Source organism: Ascaphus truei, chromosome 9, assembly GCF_040206685.1.
Source record: "Ascaphus truei isolate aAscTru1 chromosome 9, aAscTru1.hap1, whole genome shotgun sequence".
In the NCBI taxonomy this organism is placed as follows: domain Eukaryota; kingdom Metazoa; phylum Chordata; class Amphibia; order Anura; family Ascaphidae; genus Ascaphus; species Ascaphus truei.
The window spans coordinates 38,236,381-38,259,148 of NC_134491.1; the positions used below are offsets into that span (position 1 = coordinate 38,236,381).

At 45.9% G+C, this 22,768-nt stretch overlaps 1 protein-coding gene across 3 annotated transcripts in view; it reads left to right on the plus strand.

The window, feature by feature from the left end:
• Positions 1–22,768, plus strand: part of SETD3 (SET domain containing 3, actin N3(tau)-histidine methyltransferase) — a 124,960-nt gene that overhangs the window by 60,356 nt on the left and 41,836 nt on the right. For all 3 annotated transcript variants that reach the window (XM_075614394.1, XM_075614397.1, XM_075614396.1), the window contains exon 7: positions 21,598–21,656. In XM_075614394.1, the coding sequence (XP_075470509.1) occupies positions 21,598–21,656 (59 nt within the window). The remainder of the gene's footprint in view (positions 1–21,597; positions 21,657–22,768) is intronic.

Consider the following 22,768-nt stretch of genomic DNA (forward strand, 5'->3'; position numbering starts at 1 on the left):
AATATTGCTTGAACTGCCGCTTTAAGGCGCTGGCATCTAAAGTTGCAGACCCCCAGGTATTGACTAAGTGCCAGTTCTGTGTTATCTTAGTCCATTCCCCTTGTTCCTTGGGTAACTTAGTGCAAAATGTTAACACTATATAAAGAATATTGTAGTGATAAATACATCAGGCTCAGTGGGGATGTCCATGGGCCGAGTCAATAGTGTAGAATCAACTGGGGTAATCGCAGATAGCTGGAGTCAAGAGTCCAGTTCAGCGGTGCAACGGGCAGTGGAGAGTTTCCAGAAGGAGCAGGCAAAAACAGTAGTCAGGGTTAAGGTAAGAACCAAACAGGAGAATCGTTGGACGAACCTGGTATGAGCTGAATACCCCTTATTTTAAGTCAAGTGAATGTGTTTTGGAGTATTTATGGCAGTCTATCTTGGCTGTGAGCCATATGGCTGTTTTGTACAGTAACACCAAACGAGTCACATATAAAGTGTCTGTGGAGTTAATACTGGAGGTGAATACTACAAGAAAATCTGGACCCTCCACCACAACAACTACTATGCAACTGTGAGAACTTGGCTTTCTAAATGCTGTGATTATTTGTTCTCTTCCTATGCTCCAATAACTGGTTTAGTCTCTTCTGCATCTCGTTATGCCCTCCATATTGCTTTTTTTGTTTACTGTTTCCTCCTCCCACTCCTTTGTGAGCGTTTCTGTTCTCTCCAATTTCTCCACTCCACTCCTATCCACATTTCTTCATCTCTCCTCCCCTCCCCCTATGCAGGTGCCCATACACTGCATCATTGTGCATACACCTTATTCCCAACAACTTCTTTACCCCTCAATATAAAGCGCCCCCACTAATCCTCTATTCACACCCTCTATCTACTCCTTCCTGCTGCTGGGGATATCTCTCCTGATCCTGGACCCAGCCATGTACACATTTGCTCTCATCCATGCCACCTCTTCCCCTACTAATGGTGTTTAACCTACAGTATCTAATTTAATACTGACTAACCTTAAAACTCGCCTCACAAATCCAATATCCCAACAACCTGCATTCATAGCTATTGTCCCACCCACAGTCACTCCTACCAACCATTGTGACCAAGCACTGCTATCTACAGCACTTATTGGAAATTGGAGAAAAGCCTGGTCCAGGAGCCAGGCAGTCAACAAATTTGACTGGTTGATTTAAGTGTGGAGTTAGAAACAGGAGTTTGAACAAGGAAGGGGTTAAGCAAGATATAGTATAGTGAAGTACAGTTAATTGTTAGTACTTATAACTCCATAGTTGCAATAATGAGCAGGATTGAGAATGCCACTCTGCACATCTCGCCACATGTATTTGCACTTGGAGCAGCTGTTCCAAGGAGCATAACGCTTTGAGAAGTGTGAGAACAAGTGATCTCTTTAGAGTCAAATATTGCTGATCTGATGAGGAAACTTTTTAATATTGAGGGACATTGACAATCTTGAAAGGAGTTTAGTGCTCACTGAGCAGGCTCTGGCTGGGACTAGTAGTGCAGATGGTGGCGCTGTGAGTGAGGAGCAGGTAGGTAGCTGGGTAACAGAAGGGGAAGAAGCAGGCCAGTTCTGAGCTGACCCATCCCAATAGATTTGCCATATTGAGTGAAGATATTGGGAGGCTGGGGGAGACTGATTCCTTTAGCAGCCAGGGGAATAGTTCCTCCAGCACAGAGGGGACTCGAATACTCAGAGACCAAGAAATATTGTGGTGGTAGGGAACTCCGTTATTAGAAAGGTAGATCGGCTCATCCGGTGATGGCAACAGATTGCCCTAACTGTTTGTTTTCTCCCGGGTGCTTTGGTTTGACACATTACGGATAAGGTAGACAGATTGTTGGGAGGGTCTGGGACTGACCCGGCGGACTTGGTATTGTACATGTTGGCATTAATGACAAAGTTAGAGAAAGATGGAGGGTCCTTAAGATTGATTTCAGGGATTTAGGCCAAAAGCTTACTGCAATGACCTCCAAGGTATTATTTTCTGAAATACTATCAGTGCTATCCGCTACACCAGGGAGACAGTCGGAGATTAGGGAGGTTAATCAATGGCTCAGAAAGTGGTGTAGGAAGGAGGGTTTGGGGTTTTTAGAAAACTGGGACGCCTTTTCTGAAAGGTGCAATCTTTATGGTAGGAAAGGATTGCACCTCCAATGAAGAGTGATCTTCTGTGCTAGGGGAGAGAATGTTAAAAAGGTTGGAGATGTTAAACTAGGGGGTAGGGACAAAAAAACATAACTAAATTGAATAGATGGGGAAATAGCATCCTTCCTTACATTTTCAGTGACCATGCAATAGTGTACTGTGTAAGGAAAATGAAACCACTCCAATCAAGCCCTAAAGTTCTCCTCACTAGAACATTTAGAAACTTTAACCCACCACAGTTTCTGGACGACCTTACCAACTACCCTTGGTACAGAATCGACTTAATTCCCGACCCCGATTCTGCGCTCTACTATTTCCAATCCGTGTTCTTAAAACGCTGTGATACCCATGCTCCACTATGCAGATTAAGCGTCCGGGGAGCAATGGAAGTGAACTGGGGCACTCCCTTTACACAATGCTTGAAACTGAACAGAAGAATAAGGTCAAAAATAAATATACATATACCACACTTCAAATGCTCAGTGTCTGCTGCTCAACCCCAGGAAAGGATCTTCCCACGATCCTCAAGAAAACATAGGTAGAAAGAGACAGAGGGGCGCAGACAAGGGTCAGAGTTAATATCAGACCAGTAGTTGAAAACACATACAATAGTAAACCAATGGTTAAGAGCACAGGAGTGATAAGAGTATAACGTAATATGTACTCACACGGGCCTGTGTGGTACTGGGTAGTACTATAGGTATCTTTATTTTCTTTCCCTCCTTCTTGCTAGTCAGTCATGCTCCTTCTCCCTCTGTACATCATGAATCAGCCACCCAGGGCGCATGTAGTGGAAGATAGCGCCACATAGATGAATAAAAATACGTTTATTTGGCAAAGAATGTGAGACAACAATTCACTCATGTAAAAAACTGCTCAGGGACGCCAACGTCAACCTCCCGCTCTCCGGTGCAGTGTGCTCCTGTTCGCCGTGTCCGGTCTAAAGGACTGTTCACCGTCAGTGCAGGCGCCAGCTACGGTGTCCTCGAGCATACACACAACTTCTGGTCCAGGTCTCTGCACACACAACGCGTTTCGGATAATTGAATCCTTCGTCAGGCGTGTCGAAGGATTCAATTATCCGAAACGCGGTGTGTGTGCAGAGACCTGGACCAGAAGTTGTGTGTATGCTCGAGGACACCGTAGCTGGCGCCTGCACTGACAGTGGACAGTCCTGTAGACCGGACACGGCGAACAGGAGCACACTGCACCGGAGAGCGGGAGGTTGACGTTGGTGTCCCTGAGCAGTTTTTTACATGAGTGAATTGTTGTCTCACATTCTTTGCCAAATAAACGTATTTTTATTCATCTCTGTGGCGCTGTCTTCCACTACATGCGCCCTGAGTGGCCCATCCATGATGTACAGAGGGAGAAGGAGCATGACTGACTAGCAAGAAGGAGGGAAAGAAAATAAGATACCTATAGTACTACCCAGTACCACACAGACCCGTGTGAGTACATATTACGTTATACTCTTATCACTCCTGTGCTCTTAACCATTGGTTTACTAATGTATGCGTTTTCAACTACTGGTCTGATATTAACTCTGACCCTTGTCTGCGCCCCCCTGTCTCTCTTTCTACCTAAGCGTACGGGGAGCCCACCTTCCCTGGGTTACAAATGATCTTATAGCGCTCTACCATTTCAGGGATGCCTTGTGGAAAATCTTCGCCAGAATACATCAAACCCAGTTAATTTATGGATGGTGATCAACAATATATTCCAGCCTTCTAGCCATCAACAACCAATCACTAATGAAGATACAGTATTACTCTGTCAAATCCCACAGACATTGCAAATGCATTCAATGATTACTTTGTGGGGTGTGCTACTAACTTATTAGCGAAACGCAACCCAAACCACAAACATGAACCTCATTCTGAGAGTACCCCTATAGCCCCACCCTCTCCCAACACTGCTCACAATTTTCTATTTGTCCCAGTACCTGAAGAGGAGATTACACAAGTGCTCCTCAAATTAAAACTAAGCAGCCAATGTGGGCCTGACTTACTGCAGTCTAAGTTCCTAAGACTTACTGCCCCAGCCATTGCCAAACCAATTGCTTCCCTTGTCAACTCTATTCTGTCTGTAAGCCATATCCCTAAGGCTAAGGCCCCGCTGCACGAGCATGGCACTTCACTACGATCTGCGGTCTGCAGGGAGCTTTTGTAACAAATACATAACTATAATAAATAGATATAATAATAAATACAATAAATAATAAATTAAATAAAGCTACTGACAAGCTGCAGGGTTTAAAGCAATAGAACTGCTATATTTGTATTTCACTCTTCCTGTTTTGAAAAATGTGCTCCCACTGGCTTGCACTAGCTGACATATGATTGGTTGATGGGATCCTGTCTGTGATTGGCTCCCTGGCGCACCATGTGACGCATCGCCGCACGGGAACTCAATCCTGTTTTAGCCCCTGCTGGCTGAGGCGTCACAGTAAGCAGTGAGCCTGGGAGTGAGGAGAGTCCAGGGACAGCCAGGAAAAAGGTACGGTGCTGGTGAGAGACACGCGCCGCCGGCTGCACTGGGGACCTAGCCTTAGACCTGGAAAACTGCCAGAGTTGTCCCAATCTTCACAAGTGGGGACAAAAACACTGTCTCAAACTACAGGCCAATCTCTATTTTCCCAATACTATTCAAAGTCATGGAAAAATGTGTTCACTCCCAATTAAGCGATTACATACCAAGTCAAATTTCCCTAGCCAATTCCAATCTGGCTTTCGTCCCAAATACTCCACGGTAACTACCCTGCTAAAAGCTTGCAATGAGATCCAGTGTGGAATGGAACTGGGACAACTCACTGGTGCAATATTCCTAGATTTTGCAAAGGCTTTTAATATTGTTGATCATGTTATCTTGCTTAACAAACTCCAGTGCTCTGGAATAGGGAAGCATACTTTCAACTGGTTTCATTCCTACCTATTAGGTAGATCCCAACATGTGTCTATCTCAGGCTCTTACTCCAACCCCTTGGATATCACCTGTGGTGTCATCAATGGTCTTCCTACAGCTTGTAAGGGAGCTTCAACACACGTATGCAGATGATACAATCTTATATATGCACACTGTCCTAGCGGTTCTGGGTTTCTTACCCTGCCAAATGAAGTGGAAGATTAGTTTTTGTATATTCTTTAATTCTGAGCCAGGGATGTGGACCGGGAGCGTCTGGAAATAATATAATAATCTGGGGAGTATGTTCATTTTAACCGAGATCATTCTCCCGATCCATGATATTTGATATCCTCCCCATTTCGCTAGGTCTTGTTTAATTTTCTGGAATAAGGTCGGGTAATTTTGTTGATATAGGGATTGGTAGTTCCTCGCTATCTTTACTCCCAGATATTTGATACTCGAGGAGCTCCAATGATAGTTAAAGTTTAATTTGAGGAGTTTCACCTCTGGCTCTGGCAGGCTTAGATTTAATGCTTCCGATTTATCGTTATTGATTTTATAGCCTGATATATCTCCAAAATCTCGGAGTTCTTTTTGGAGGTTAGGTAGGGATGTTTGGGGTTGCGTCAGGGTTAAAATGACATCATCTGCGAATAGTGATATTTTGTGCTGCCTGTGTCCAATTTCTATTCCTTTGATGTCTCTATTTGTTCTTATTGCCGCTGCTAGGGGTTCTATGGTTAATGCAAAGAGGAGAGGAGATAGGGGGCATCCCTGTCGAGTTCCATTAGTAATCTCAAATCTCTGGTTACTGCCCCCTGGTAGTTTTACTGTTGCAGATGGATTTTGATATAATCTACGGACTCCTTCTAGATATGCGTCTTTGAAGCCGAATTTGCGCATAACATGGTCCATGAATAGCCAGTCTATTCTATCAAACGCCTTCTCTGCGTCCAAGCTAAGGAGTAATGCTTTGGTCCCTGTGAGATGGACATGTTCAATAATGTCAATTATCTTTCGGGTATTGTCCGAGGCCTGTCTGCCTGCTACGAATCCCACTTGGTCTTTATCTATTAATCTTGGTAAAATGGGATTCAATCTATTTGCGAGTATTTTGCTATATAGTTTGAGATCACAGTTAAGCAGGGAGATTGGACGGTAGCTTCCACATTGCATCGGGTCCCTGCCTTCTTTGTGTATTATGGCCAGGGTGGCCAGGGACATTGACGTAGGGATTTGATTTCCTTCCATAAAATCGTTAAATATTCTTAGGAGATGCGTGGATAATACTGGCAAGAATCTCTTATAGTAAACATTAGTGAAGCCATCTGGGCCAGGAGACTTAGTGATTTTTAATGATTTGACCGCCTCTTCCAGTTCCTCTTTTGAAATCTCAGCATTGAGGACTGTGTTTTCCTCCTCCGTTAGTATGGGGAGTTGACACTTATCTAAGTATTGTGCTATTAATTCAGATGCTGCTGATTTGGGGCGGCTCTTTTTGGATCTTAGGTTATAAAGTTCGGTGTAAAATTTTGTAAATTCGGCTGCTATTTTTTTGTCACTATGTTGTATCTCACCAGACCTACTCTTGATCGCCGTGATTTGGGACCGTTTATGCACCCCTCTTAATTTAGTCGCTAGGAGTCTGTCTGCCTTGTTCCCTTTATCATAATATTGTTGGTTGGTCCATTTAAGGGCTTTCTCAACATCCTCCAGCTGGATTTGTCTAAGTTTTGCTCTAGCTGTTGTCAATGTTTTATAGATTTTTTTTGAGGGGTTAGCTTTATGAGTTTGTTCTATTATTTTGATATCATCCGTGAGCTCCTTTATTAGTTTTTGGCGGGCTTTTTTCCTGTGGGATGCGATGGAGATGAATTTCCCTCTAATGGTTGCCTTATGGGCTTCCCACAGGATTGCTGGAGAGGAGACGGATCCTGAGTTAAAAAAAAAGTAGTCTCGAATGGCAGATCTAATCTCTCTTTCTATCTCAGGATGGTTGAGTAGTGAGTCATTTAGCCTCCATGAGTAATTTATTGTCTTTTCAAAGGGTGTTGTCAAGGTTATGGTAATTGGGGCATGATCAGACCATGTGATCGGTCCTATGTCGGAGTCAGTTGTTGCCGCCACCACATTTTTTGTGGCCAGAAAGTGGTCTATTCGAGAGTAGGTCTGGTGAGGTGCTGAGTAGAAAGTATAGTCTCTCTGGCCCTGGTGTTGGGTTCTCCAGATGTCCACCAGTGAAAACTCGCTCAAGATTCCCCTAAACCTTTTCCCTGTGATCTGGGAGGGGGTTGTGCGGGGGGGACCCATTGTGGTCGATCTGTCCTCGGTAGGGTTGAGGACCATGTTTAGGTCCCCTCCCACTATCATCGATGATAGATATCCCGGGTCTATGCCCTCGAGTACTTTCTTTAGGAATTCGGTCTGGTTCTCGTTTGGGGCATATACATTGATAAGAGCGATCGCTGAGCCCGCTAAGGAGCCATATACCACTAGGAATCTACCCTCTGGGTCCGCAGTTGTTTTGATGTGATTGAATGGGGTGCCCTGTCTGATCAGGACAGCTACGCCCCTTTTTTTGCTAGTAAATGATGCGAAAAAACACATTGGGAACACTTTTTTGAATAAATTTGGGGGGTCTTGTGATGTGAAGTGGGTCTCCTGTAGAAATATGATGTCCCCCCCTGATCTTTTCATATCTTGGAGTGCTAGCCTCCTTTTACGGTTATTCTGGAGGCCCTTCACATTGAGAGAGGTGAATTTAATTGTGGTTTGGCTAGCCATTTGGGTTCTTTTTTAGAGGGTGTCGTAAGGCCTCATCTTTCCCATCTGAGGGGCCCTGATTCAGTAAGTCTGAGTCTAGTTTATATTTCTGTAGGTGTGGGAGTTGTGAGTTTTTTTTGGCTAAGATGGCTATTTTAAGCTGAGGAGGGGCGGCGTGGGGGAGGGTCAACGGGGGTAGGGCGAAGATCAGCTGGGACAGGGTCAGCTGATAGAAATAGATTGTAACGAGGCCTTGAAAAGGTCTCAACAAACTTTTGCCAGCTTTAAGAACAGCCGGCATTTGGGCTATAAGAGCCCTTCTGGGGTGGTTCCGGGTCAGTCCACCGTTGGACGTCTGAGGGGTCCAAACCCTCTATAGAAATTACTTAACCCCTTTTTTATGTAAATTCTCAATCCACGGGTGAGGGAAGATAGGGGAGGTGAGGGTGTGATTCAGGCAGTTTAAACATTTTGCATTTTTATACAACATCTGTTGCTTAGTATTACACCACAGCCTCACTTTGCACATTTTGATTTTCCACCCAAGCAGTTTCAACTTTCTTTTGTCAGTTTGCTTCGTCTGAGTGGGAAGGGGGTGGGGGGGGGGGGGATGGGGTAGGGGGTGAGGGAGGGGTTGGGGGAGTGGAGGGTGGGGGGGTGGAGGGGGGGTGGGGGTTGGGGCGGTTGGTGGGGGGGGGGTGGTGGGTGGAGGGGTAGTGGATGGGGGGGGTGGGGGGTGGTGGGGTGGAGGGGTGGGGGGGGGGGGGGGTGGTGGGATAGTGGGGGGGTGGGTTGGGATGGGGGGGGGGTTGACAGAACCTTTCCAACAATATAGGCTTTTCACATTTTTGTATGTTGCATCCATTATACCACTTTTTGCTATTAGTATGCATTATATTATCTGGGAATCAGTCAAGGCACCTTTTGTTTTCTTATAAATCTTTGCGTCCCCTGGGTTCTATTCCAAAGAAAGGCATAGGTGCATAAACCACATTGCGTTTAATTCACAACTTTTATATATTACAGGGGGGGAGGGGGTGGGTGGGGGAGGGGCTAGGGGGGAGGGGGGCGGGTGGGGGGGAGGGGGGCGGGTGGGGGGCTAGGGGGGAGGGGGGGGCAGGAGGGGTGAGGGGAGGGGTGGGAGGGTGGATGTGGGGGTGGGGGGAGGGTTTGCGGTTCCTTTCCAACAGTGTGGGCATTTCACATTTTTATATGCTGCGTCAGTTGTATCGCTCTGTACAATAGGTATGCTATACACTATCTGGCAGTCAGCCTAGGCACATTCAATTTTCCTATGGACCTTTGCTTCCTCTAGGTTCTGTTCCAAGGAAGGTCATAGGTACATATCTCTTCTTGCATATATTTTTCAACTTTTGTATAGCACCCGTGGGGAGGAGGGAGGGGGGGGAGTGGGGGGGAGAGGAGGGGGGGGGAGAGGGGAGGGGGGGAAGGGAGGGGGGGAGAGAGGGGGGGGGGGGAAAGGAGGAGGGGGAATGGGAGGGGAGGGAGGGGGGGGAAAGGAGAGGGGGGGATGGGGGGGGAAGAGAGGGGGGGGGAAAAGGAGAGGGGGAAAATGGGGGGAGGAGGGGGTAGTGAGGGGAAGGGGGTAGGGAAGGGAAGGGGATAGGGAGGGGAGGGGGGGGAGGTTAATGGAACATTTCAGGCAGTACAGGCATTTCACATTTTTATATGTTGTAACTCTCATACCACTCTATGTAATGGGAATCTTGTACACTGTCTGAGAGTCAGCTCAGGTCTATTAGGGGAGGCATAGGTGCACATCATACATTATGTATATTTTTCAACTTTATCTAGGGTCGAGGGGGGAGGGGGAAGGGAGGGGGGAGGGAGGGGGGGGTGGAGGGGGTGAGGGAGGGGGGGGGGAAGGGAGGGGGGAGGGAGGGGGGGGGGAAGGGAGGGGGGAGGGAGGGGGGGGGGGAAGGGAGGGGGGAGGGAGGGGGGGAGGTTGACGGAACATTTCATGCAGTACAGGCATTTCACATTTTTGTGTGTTACATCTATTGTATCACTCTGTCCCATCAGTATGCTATGTGCTGTTTAGAGATCAGCGAGGGTATTCATAGCTTTTCTATGTACTTTTACTTCCTCTGAATGTCGTTCTAGAGAGGGGGAAGTATAAGGAGAGGCATAGGGGCATTCCACACATTATATATACTTTTCGGTTGTGGGTCGTGGGTTTATGTGTATCATTCTCATGTACTGTGGACCTGGGTTTTGGGAGTGGGGGGGAGGGTGGGGGCTGGGGGGGGGGGAGTGGGAAAGGAAACCAGGGTGGGGGGGGGGTGAGAGGGGGGAGGGGGGATGCGGGGGGAAGGGGGGGGACGTGTGGTGGAGTGGAGGGGGGAGGGAGGGGGGGGGGGAGGGGGAAGGGAGGGGGGAGGGAGGGGGGGGGGAAGGGAGGGGGGAGGGAGGGGGGGGGGAAGGGAGGGGGGAGGGAGGGGGGGGGGAAGGGAGGGGGGAGGGAGGGGGGGGGGAAGGGAGGGGGGAGGGAGGGGGGGAGGTTGACGGAACATTTCATGCAGTACAGGCATTTCACATTTTTGTGTGTTACATCTATTGTATCACTCTGTCCCATCAGTATGCTATGTGCTGTTTAGAGATCAGCGAGGGTATTCATAGCTTTTCTATGTACTTTTACTTCCTCTGAATGTCGTTCTAGAGAGGGGGAAGTATAAGGAGAGGCATAGGGGCATTCCACACATTATATATACTTTTCGGTTGTGGGTCGTGGGTTTATGTGTATCATTCTCATGTACTGTGGACCTGGGTTTTGGGAGTGGGGGGGAGGGTGGGGGCTGGGGGGGGGGGAGTGGGAAAGGAAACCAGGGTGGGGGGGGGTGAGAGGGGGGAGGGGGGATGCGGGGGGAAGGGGGGGGACGTGTGGTGGAGTGGAGGGGGGAGGGTGGGGAGGAGGGGGGGGGGGGGAAGGGCGGGGGGCTATGTGCTTGGGTTGGGGTTGCTACGGGTGGAGGGGGGTGCCGCGGGGTACTTTCTATGGTATAACCTTTTTTATTATGCTACTCACGGCCTCCAGGGCACAAAACCTTAACTTGTGTTTGTGTGTCCTTTGAAACAAGTCGGCTGAACTGGGTCCTCAGGGTTGCAGTTGTCCTCCGTCTCTTGCGTCAATGCGTTTCCGCTGGTTCAGGTTCCGCTGATTGCCCGCTGATGAGTCGCACCCCCCTCCCCCCTCATGGGCCAAAAAAAAAAAACATCCCGTGAGATCGGGACCACCGGCTGAAGAGGGGGGTGGAACGAACACCCCTGCAGCCTCGTCTGAAAGACTGGGGATCGGGGCATGGCAGAACAAGGTCTGGAACTAGACCCTCATTGCGAACCGGCAACAGGGAAACCACGATCCCGCTCCATCCGGTCGGGTTGAGTGTAGACCAGGATTTCGACTCGGCTGGCGGGATTCGCCTCGGTGCCATCGCGGGAACAGATGACACGTGTTCCAACGTGGGCAGCGGTCTTCAGTGTCGTCTTGATCGGGAGGTCAGCGGCTTCTCTTCAGGTACAGCTCCGGCCCGATGGGATATCCCTCAGTGTAGTTGTGGGTCTCCTCTCTCTCTCGGGATCGTGAAGGGGGGTGTTGTTTGGGTGCGGTGGCGGCTGTTACTTACTTGTCTTTGGAGTGCTGGGCCGCAATCCTCTCCGATGTCCGGGGCGGGTCTCCTGCGGTGTCTTCAGATGGTAGGTTGCCCGATAGCCATGCCTGAGGAGGGGTTAGGCCCAAGGCCTTTGCAAATGGGGCCATGTCCGCGGGGTATTTCAGGGACAGGAACTTTCCGTTTCTGTTCACCGAGATTTTGAACGGAAAGCCCCATCTGTACTGTATTCCCTTCTCCCGGAGCAGGTTAGTCAGTGGCTTTAGCTCCCGTCTGCGGTCTCTTGTTGCTTTTGACAAGTCGTTGAACACTTGTAGTGTCTCATTTTGAAAAGTTATTTCTCCCATGTCCCGGCATGCTGAAATAATTCTTTCTTTTGAGGTATATTTATGCATTTTTATTATAATGTCCCTTCTGCGTTTTGGGTCGTCAGACTTGGGTCCTAGCGCACGATGGGCTCTGTCCATTTCCATCTCCTTTTCCTCCATCTCCCCGCAGACCAGATTGAAGAACTCCAGAAGGTAAGGCCTAATCTGTTCTTGTGTGATTGACTCTGGAACATTTCTCACACGGATGTTTTGTCTTCGGTCACGGTTTTCTTGTTCTTCCATACCCTCTTTGAGGAGGGAGATCTCTTCACCCAGGCGGCTGATCTCTTCTTCCGCTTCTCCCTGTCTTTGTAGGGATTCGGATAGCTTGTTCTCTAGGGTAGTGGTCTTTTCCGTTAGCCCTGAGATTTCCTTCCTTATGTCGCTCACCGCAGACCGCAATTCCGTTTGGAAGGAGGTTTTGAGGGTGGCAGCCATTCCCGCCATCAGGTCTTCCAAATATGCCCTGGTTATTGCCTGTTCTGGGCTTGTAGGGGGGCTCTCTCTCGGCTGGGTCTTTTTCCCCGGTTGGGAGGTAGCGCCATGCGGTCCGCCGCCATCTTGGGGATTCATAGCGCTTGCTTTCCCTCGCTGAGACGGTGAGAAAAATTTGGTAACAGCCTGGTTATTCGTTTTTTTTGTTTTTGACATTCCCCTTCTGTTTGTCTATCTGATAGGACTATTTTCGTCCATAAATTTGAAGTTTAAGTGGGGGTTTTGTCGCTGTATAACCCGCGGGTTTCAGGAGCTCCTCTAGCAGCCGTCCATACCGGGTGACGTCACCGGAAGTTCCCCCTCCTCCTCACTTTTAAAGCTTTACACTCTTCTTCCCCTCCTTACATCTCAGCCCTAATTTCTTGCTATGCACCATTCCGACACTTGCGTTCCGGTCAAAGATGTTTTCTCTCTACCCCCTTTGTATCTAAAGCCCTCTCGCCTTTCTCACTGACTGCCCCACACCTGGAATGCCCTTCCCCTAAATACCCGACTAGCACCCTCTCTATCCACCTTTTAAAACACACCTGCTTAACGAAGCATATGAGTAGCTCCGTGGCTAATACTATACACCGGATACATAAAGCTTGGCCCCTTGTAGACGCACTTACCAGAATGCCCTCCTACTGTCTCTGTACGTTCTTCCTACCTACCACTTAGATTGTAACCTCTTCGGAGCAGGGACGCCTCTTCATAAATGTTAATTTTTATGTCTGAAGCACTTATCTCCATGTTCTGTTATTTTGTATTATTTGTTATTTATATGATTGTCATGTGTATTACTAATATGAAGCCCTATGTATATTAATGGCGCTATATAAATAAAGACATACATACATGCTTCAATAGTGAAGGTTTAATACGGGATAATATTCAGGAATACCTAATGGAAAACAAAATTATTAGTAATAGTCAGCGTGGATTTATGAAGGATAGATCATGCCAAACAAACCTTATTTGTTTCTTTGAGGAGATAAGTAGAAATTTAGACCAGGGTAATGCAGTTGATGTGGTCTACTTAGATTTTGCAAAGGCTTTTGATACGGTTCCACACACAGTTGGCGTACAAAATAAAGCAAATTGGACAGAGTAACAATACCGTATTTCCTCGATTCTAAGACGCACCACTGATTTAAAAAAAAAATTTAAATGGGGGAAAAAACTACATTACATGGGGAAAAAAATTATATACAGATGCAGCGGCCGTTATTCGAACATTTCATGCGTTGTATACCTCGAAATACCCATGTCATGCCGCGTGATTTCTTCCAACCTTACCGCCTTAAGACGCGTGATGACTCGTGTTTTTATAGAGTGCAGAAAATGGCATTTTAGGCTTATCTGCAATACCGCCGGGAAACGCAAGTGGGCGATCGCAAGTTGTTGTCTTAAAAATCTAATAGCGATTACCGTAAACCTGTCTTTTATTGCCGTAGAGTACTTCAAGTGTGTACTGTAATTGTAATTTTAATATTAACGTTACAAGTTCATACTGTATAGTGTACGTGGGAAAGAAGTCCATTTTGAGGCTCCTTAGCCATGCACAAATCCTCTAACTGTAGAAGTATTTTTACGAATTAAGTGTTATTTGTACAGGATAATAAAGAAAAAATGAATAATACAAAAATATAACGTCACTTCTTCCGAATGTAAAATATTTTTTCCGCGCATGCTTGTATGTCTAATTGGAACATTGTTGAAACGCATATGCGTGTCATCACATTTATGCACATGCATGTATCTCTTTGAACTACAGGTACATGTATAATCCTGCACACCCGGATGTGTGATACTGTAAGTCCTTGGGGTGCTTATCGACACCTTCCCCAGAGCTATTCATAATGTTTCAGGCTGATGAATGGTGTAGAGTCTGGAGGTCGTTTTCACACACGCATGTGCACGTGTGATAAGTCCTTCTTGGGGATTTGGCGAGAATGACTTCACATTCAATGTTAATTTTCAGGACTGAAGGGAAAAAAAGACGTCCCTTTTTCTCTCTCTCTCTCTCGATATGGGCTTATTGAAGGACTGATTTTAATAAACCATTATTTGAAGCATGTTTTGATATTTATCATTTTTTTGCCATTCTTACAATCACTTGCTTTTTAATTCTACTGTATACTGCACTGTATGATGTGGCACACTAATTTTTATTTGGGGGCGGGGGGTTCAAATGATTCTGATGAACAACTAATTCTGATGAACTGTTCAAAAGATTTCTTTGAACTAATAATCCTGCACACACGGACTGGCAGAGCTACAGTAGTACCACCTCCCCTGCTCTCCCCCCCCCTCTCGCAAAGCCTAACAAACAATTCACATTGAATGTGAAGTCATTCTCACCAAATCCGCAAGAAGGACGCATCACACGTGCACATGCGTGTGTGAAACTGGCCTCCAGACTCTACTCTACACAGTTCATCAAAGCCTGAAACATTATGAATGGCTCTGGGGAGGTGTTGATAAGCAATTGAATTCGCTTTTGGTTGGCTTTGTGAGGGGGGTGGGGGAAGGGGGGTGCTACTACTGTAACTTTGCCAGTCCGTGTGTGCATAATTATTAGTTCAAAGAAATTTTTTGAACAGTTCATCAGAATCATTTGAACCTCCCACCCCCAAATAAAAATTACAGTATGCCACCTCATACAGTACAGTATACAGTACAGTAGAATTAAAAAGCAAGTGATTGTAAGAATGTCCAAAAATTAAGGAATCTCCCATGGCCCGGGGAAGTTAAGGATAACTACTTGATTGCCTTTTGCAACTAAATTAGTCCGTCTTTGTCTAATGTGTGTGCGTCCTTGAATTCACTCTCAGAAACAGTATGAAAGAAGAGCAAAGTTGAAAGTATTGAATAATAATTACTAGATATTGAATTAAAGATATACATTTTTATTTTTGGGGTTTCTTAGCAGAATTAATTACACATGCAAGTCTACTGTAATTATACTGCAAAATGCAACGTCATTGATAAAATCAAACAGCAGTGATGATAACAATGTAAAAAAAATGTTGAATATGAAAACATAGCATCAGACTGTATAAGGTTTTGTATAAAGCTCACAATTATTTTCTCCTAATCAATACAAATTACACTGTCATTTAATTTTTTTTTACCTACTTGGATTTTCAAATCAGATTCACAATGCGCAAGCAACATTTAAAAAAAGCGATATTAGAGTTCCATCGAAATTCTTCCTTATCTTTTGCCGCTTGATGTCAAAGTTTATTTTCTGGGGGGAAAAATATGCTATTATTTCCGGTATTGCGCATGCTGCATGAGTACAAGCATTAATACTGTATGGCAAGCATACTGTACACTACTATAGTGTAATTTGGAATTAAAGCAGCAGTACAAGCAATATCCTACCCTTTTTTTAATTTAAATAAATCAGTTCTGTACAATGAGAACAAACTTCTGATAGGCTCTGGCTCTTGAGCCCCGCCCTCTTCCTAGCAGTCCATTAATTGTATCTACTCTAGTAACTGCTCAGTCAATCATATTGTGGACATGAAAAATAAAACAAAATAGTGCAACCATGTCTGTGAAATAATAATCACGAGCGCAGCTTTCAATGTGTGTATAATTACACAGGTACAGGCATAGTCAGTCCCACGTGTGGTCTGCAGGTGGCTGGTTTCAGATCAGATAGTTGGTAAAAGAAACAAATACCAGTACAAATAAACCACTGGACAAGGATGAAGGTAGTAGTGCTGGTATATTTAAATACACAATGGTACACAGTAGTATCAAAGATAGTAGGCAGTGGCAACTTACAGGGAAGCCCCATGCAAGGGCATTGTACGATAGGCTTGGAGTGGTGTCCGGTAGTGGAGTGTGGTGAACCAACGGATGGTAAGCTCCTGCAGAGAAGCCGGTGCGCTGCGGCTCCTCCACAATGTTAGGCTGGGGCTCTTACTTCCAGGTTCTCCCCCTAACATGATTGGCGTCCTCACGTGATGGCGCCGATCCACAGGCACCGCAGGTCCAAGTCCAACAGGAGAGTCCTGACCCCTGTTTGACTTGGACCCGCAGTGCCTGAGAATCACCGGACACCACTCCAAGCCTATCATACAATGCCCTTGCATGGGGCTTCCCTGTAAGTTGTCATTGCCTACTATCTTTGACACTACTGTGTACAATTGTGTATTTAAATATACCAGCACTACTACCTTCATCCTTGTACAGTGGTTTATTTGTACTGGTGTTTGTTTCTTTTACCATCTACCACACAATAAAAGGTGCACTCATGATTATTATTTCACAGACAGGGTTGCACTATTTTGTGTGTTACTTTTGTTTTTTATTTTTCATGTTTTCACCGGTTTACTGCGCTCCCTTATTCTTCCTCTACTGCAATAACGGAGGACCACCAAGGAAGGTCCAGTGAGGGTCGAGCTGCAATTCACCAGTGTCTGTATTTAAGGTTTTATTTATCCTTTTTATTTATCCATCTTATTTGATGTTTTTCATTCCATTACACATAGCGTTGTCGCAAAATTAATACACTGTTAACGCACACACACAAACAGGAGCGCTTAGTGAATATCTGTCTTTGCAATCATATTGCAGGACTACATTTTCAATAATGCTGTGCAAGAATTGAATTAAATAACCCTGAGCAAAGCGATTGATTACAGAAGAACTGACCGATCTGCAGCTTACTGTAACTAATTATAACGCTGCGCTCACCACAAACAGGACTTGGGGCTGAGGTAGGGATGTATAGGCACCGACCTACAACCACGCGGTCCGGAGTGCGTAATCCAAGTCGTATAGCCGGGTCAGGGCTGAAGAGGTCTGGGTTGTCAAGGTGCTTGCCTTGATTCAGTGTTGGGGAGTGGTAGGTGTCCGTAAGCCATGGTCCAGGGTTAGAGATGGTAGAATGGTCGAGGTACGTAGCCAGGGTCAAGGGTTGGAGATGGTAGGAATCCGCAGTGAAGCCAAGGTTCCGGACTGGAGCAAGGACTGGTCGAATACAGGCAAGGGTCAAGGCACAAAACAGCACAGGAACAAACGAACCAACAGCAGTGAGCACAACGCATAAACCAAAGTTTATGCTCAGCAAAGGAGTGGAAGGATCCAGTATAAGAAGGGCAAAGAACCAATTAGGGGAGCAGAGGCGTGAGCGAAATCCTCCAATGGCAGGAGTCAGAAGGAGTAGTAGGGAATCCACATCAGGTGAGTGAATTCCGGCGATCAGCTGATTGGTGGTTCAGCGACGAGCGCGTGGGTGGTGCACGGCCTGATGACGTCACATGATGACGCGGGTGTATTGCGTCTCCGCAGAGGTCGCGCCTTCCCGCCACTGCTTCTACGTGCGCGCACAGGTCCAGCCTCACGCGCCCCTGTATCTCTACTGGTGAAGCGCCCGAGGGGCCGGGCCTTGCGGCGGACCTTACACTAATCACTTGTTTGTGTGCTATTGTGTTGATGCACATAGTTTTTTTTTTTTTTTCAAATATATTTTTTAAACACAGCAGCTTGAACTGCAGCTTTAAACTTAATACTATACTGTATAGTGTAATACAGTATACTGTTTTACATTTTATTTTTACTTTCATTATAAACTTTGCCAAATGGGTGGAGATGAGCCACTGCTGTCTGCATTATAGTTGACAGGTGACATAGTTGACAGGTGACAGCTGGCCTGCTACACCTGTAGTTGACAGCTGCTGAATGTGAGGATTCGCCATCCTGGCGGTCACAGACCGTTTCCTCCCCTCAACAACCCTTCCGTGACGGACACTCGTAATGCGCGACCTCGTCCCACTACGCGCGCACGGATCTTGCGCGGTCTGATTCTCTGTCGGCAGATTCTGTCTCCGCCCCCCGCTCTGACGCACAACGGGTGCGTTCGTCCAGCCTCCCTGTTGACGCGCGTTCTAAGTCCCGCCCCTGCTCTGGTGATGGACAAGACCAGCGTGGGAGTGTCGTGCGCTGCAGGCTCCGCCCTCTGACCTCCGTGACACACGCGGGTCGGTGCGCGACCGATTCCGCCCCCATCCCTGATTAGGCTGCATCCTAGGGCATGCCTCCGTGCACCAGCAGCCTATTGAGGTCTTCTTCCTGGTTCCGTCCTGGCTGGCTATTGGAGGCTCCTCCTATATATACCTTCCTGCTGCATTCAGTCTTTACTGAGCATAGTCTAGTGTGACGCCGTGGCTTGCTGCATTCTAGTTCCTGTGACCTTGCCTTGTCCTGTCTTGCCTGTTAACCTCTTGTTGCCTGACCCTGCTTGTCTCTTGGATTTCACACCTCTCCTGATCCGGCTATGAACGGCCATTCTCCTGTCTCCAGTCCTGACCTTGGCTAAGTACTCCAACGATCCGATACTCTTCTATCCTGAACCTGGCTACGTACCCAGACGATCCGCTACACTCCAATCCCGAACTTCGCTACGCACTCCGACGATCCGCAACCCTCCACTCCAGACCTGGCAAGTACTTATACCATTCTCCAATCTATAACTGACCTGGCTTGAATGACTAATCTACATCCTAGGCGCGCCCGCGTGGCTGTGGGTCGGCGTTAACCAATGCCCCACCTCAGCACCGCGGTCGTGCTTCGTTTGTGGTGAGCTACACTGAAGCTGGTAATCATGTTGGTTGTAAGCATGCTGGTATAGGTACCTGTACGTGTAATCTGGTTGGAAATCAGGCTGTAAATCTTGCGGGTATTCCGGCGAGGACAGGTAGCAAGGATTGCCGTTCACCAGGTTTTCAATAATGGTCGGACCGTTATTATAAGCTGGTGCTGGCGCTGTAGCCGGCGCTGGCACATGGCTGCATTGGGATTACCAAATGTTATATGGATTAAACATTACCTTTCTCCTTTTGAAGTTGTCATGATCAAAGAGAGTGTAAAAATGTGGGATCACACACCAATACCCTCTATCCCCGGAAGTAGGGGCGATGTGGAAAAAAACAATGATCGTTAATTAAGGTTTGCCTTATCGAACACTTCCATCCAGGAACGTCGGGTAAAAATCATAGTTCGAAATGAAATATTCATTTCTGATACAGTCGCCATCTTATCTGTTGCAGCATTAATTGCAGAACATTTTAAAAAGGCATAACTACAGTCAGGTTTTTTTATACGTGTACGGTGTACACATGGTGTCCAGTCCAGTCAGCAATTGTGCAGGGATAAGAATGTAGAAAAAAGCCCACAGCATTGTGTTTTAGAGGTCAGGCATGGGTAAAGTAAGGGCTGGAACAGCAGGGTGAGTAATCGACTCCACCGGGGTTAAATAAAGCATATGCTGTTGTGAGTGGTGCAATTAAAAGCTGGCCAAAGCCAGTATCACAGTTAACTTACTGTAGAGGTAAACTGTGGGTGCAGATATTCCTTGGTGTGAATATAATACATTTTACACATTTCTTTCTGTCAGCCTTATAGATTCACCTACTCTTCAATGGAGGGTGATGTGCAGACTGACAATGGGGTGTATTATACCTGCACTAATTGGAAAATTGTTAGGGGCTTTGTAACTGCTATGTAAAGCAGATGAGCCAATTAACCTACCCCTATGACGTTTTAGTGATTCTATATTTAAATGCCCTTATGGAGTATGCAGCAAGGAAAAGGATTTGCCTACTATTTGTGAGACTGTATATATTACCGCGCTCCTCCCTATAGAAGTTTGCTGCTGTAAAAAGATAGGCCTTACATATAGAAAAACAATTGCACCTACAGTTTACCTCTACAGTAAGGTAAATACTGAGCTTGGCCAGCTTTTAATTGCACTACTCACAAAGGTATATGCTTTATTTAACCCCTTCAGGACTTTATCACATTTTTCACTTGTCCATAGGACAATAATTACATATTCGGTGTAGGTACCTGCAAAATTTGGTTGTGGCTTGCTGGCTTATAACACTTTCGCCGAAGGGTTTAACCATTATTCATGATATCCCTATTTTATTTTAGCCTAATTGGTAGGAGCGCAGGAATCATTCTTTTTGAGTAATCGACTCCACCTGAGCCATCTGTCTCTCTCTAAGGTGAGAACGGCATCCTGAAGCACAGCTTTCTCTACCTGTAAGATGGTGACTTGATCCTGCAGGTTGGGTACTAAACCCAGTTACTGCAGCGCATTGCACATTTCTAGCTGTCCAGGTGGACAATTTTTTTTTTTTTATTATTATTATTATTATTTGGCTTCACAAGCTATCGGCCACTGGTGGTTATCAACGGGGAGAGTCAGTAATGTAGAATAACCTGGGATACTCGCAGATGGCTGGATAGCGTTTTCGTGAGGAGCCTGCAAAATAGGTTGTCTGTCAAGGCAGGCAGCTAATAGGAGAATCGACATACGGACCAAGGCCAAAGCGACAGCAAGGAGTCGGAGGAAAGCTGGGATCGGGAACCAGGAAGTCAAAGAATACTATAATAGAAGGTAATAAAGTAAGGGAGCAACACGACCTTTCTCCAGCAAGCAAAGCTGTTGTGAAGCAAAGAACTCTGAGGGAGGTGACTTCTTATAGGCCATGGAGGTCAATACAGCCCAGTACTACAGACCTGCTTAGAATGAATCAGTCCCTGTACGTGGGTCCTGACAATTGATTGTGGTTCTGTATGGTCTTCTGCACATCTAATGAACCTCCTGCATTTTATGCTCTCAGAAGCAGGGCCCTCATTACCTCTTTGTATTTGTGTATGTTTGTCCTTGTGTCCTTGTGTCCTTGCATGTGTGTAACTGTTTATTTAATTATCAAATCTCTGTACACTCATTGTACTGCGCTGTACAATGTTGGCGCTTTACAAATGAACGATAATAAAGAAGACGGGTTGTATGTTTGCTGATAAATAATAAAATGTTCCTAGAGAGTTCTTGCACAGCACTGCTGATACCATAAGAAAACCATTTTCTAACTAAACATCTGCAGTGTTGTAAAATGGAACGATCTAGAGAAACTGATATTGGATGCCTTATTAATTCTTCAACCCATGGCTTACTTTTGGACATCTATAAATGATGGCTGGTTCTTTGTCTGTACAGTCCACCTTATATTGTTACATTTGTGATGTCTGTGAGTTCAAGTCTTAGAATATGAAGACGCAGATTAATGGCAGCTGCTGGGCACAACAAATTAAGTTGACAGTGATGTATGAGAACATAATAGCATGATGATCCTGCTGTAATGTTGCTGGATGCCTCCTGCTTCATTTGGCTCTTGTTAGGATCTGTTAGGATGCTAAATAATGAATTTTTGCTGACTGGTTTCTGATTTTCTTTTCCTTCTTTGTTTTCTTCCCAAAACCTCAATCACAGACCCATCCTAATGCCAACAAACTGCCCTTGAAGGATTCTTTCACTTTCGATGACTACAGGTTGGTTTTATTCTTCTCTATAGCCTGAAAAGTAAGACAAATGCTCTAACAGCAGACTTATCCGCTGTGATGGTTTAAAACCTCTATTTGCTATTCTACACTGATGTGCCTTAGACGTTATTGAGCCGAACAGATGTGTTTCATGGCATTTTAATATCCACATACAGATTTTGATGCATACAGTTGGGTCCGGAAATAATTGGACACTGACACAATTTTCATAATTTTGGCTCTGTACGCCACCACAATGGATTTGAAATGAAACAACCGAGATGCAATAGAAGTGCAGACTTTCAGCTTTAATTCAAGGAGTTGAACACAAATATCGCATGAAACGTTTAGGAATTGCAACCATTTTCATACACTGTGCCCTTATTTCAGGGGCTCAAATGTATTTGGACACATTAACACAATCATAAATAAAATGTTAATTTCTAATACTTTGTCGAGAATCCTTTGCAGGCAATGACTGCTTGAAGGCTGGAACGCATGGACATCACCAAACGCTGGGTTTCCTCCTTTGTGATGCTTTGCCAGGCCTTTACTGCAGCTGTCTTCAGTTGTTGTTTGTTCGTGGGTCTTTCTGCCTTAAGTTTTGTCTTCAGCAAGTGAAATGCATACTCCATCGGGTTGAGATCAGGTGATTGACTCCGTCATTGCAGAATATTCCACTTCTTTGCCTTTTGGATCATTGTCCATCTGTAAAGTGAAGCACCGTCCAATCAACTTTGCTGAATCTGAGCAGACAATATATCCCTATACACTTCAGAATTCATCCGGTTGCTTCTGTATTCTGTCACATCATCAACAAACACTAGTGACCCAGTGCCATTGTAAGTAATGCATGCCCATGCCATCACACTGCCTCCACTGTGTTTTACAGATGATGTGGTATTCTTCAGATCATGAGCCATTCCAAGTCTTCTCTATACTTTTTTCTTCCCATCATTCTGGTACAGGTTGATCCTAGTTTTATCTGTCCAAAGAATGCTGTTCCAGAACTGGGCTTGCTTTTTTAGATATTGTTTGGCAAAGTCTAATCTGGTCTTTCTATTCTTGATTCTTCTGAATGGTTTGCATCTTGTGGTGAACCCTCTGTATTTGCTCTCGTG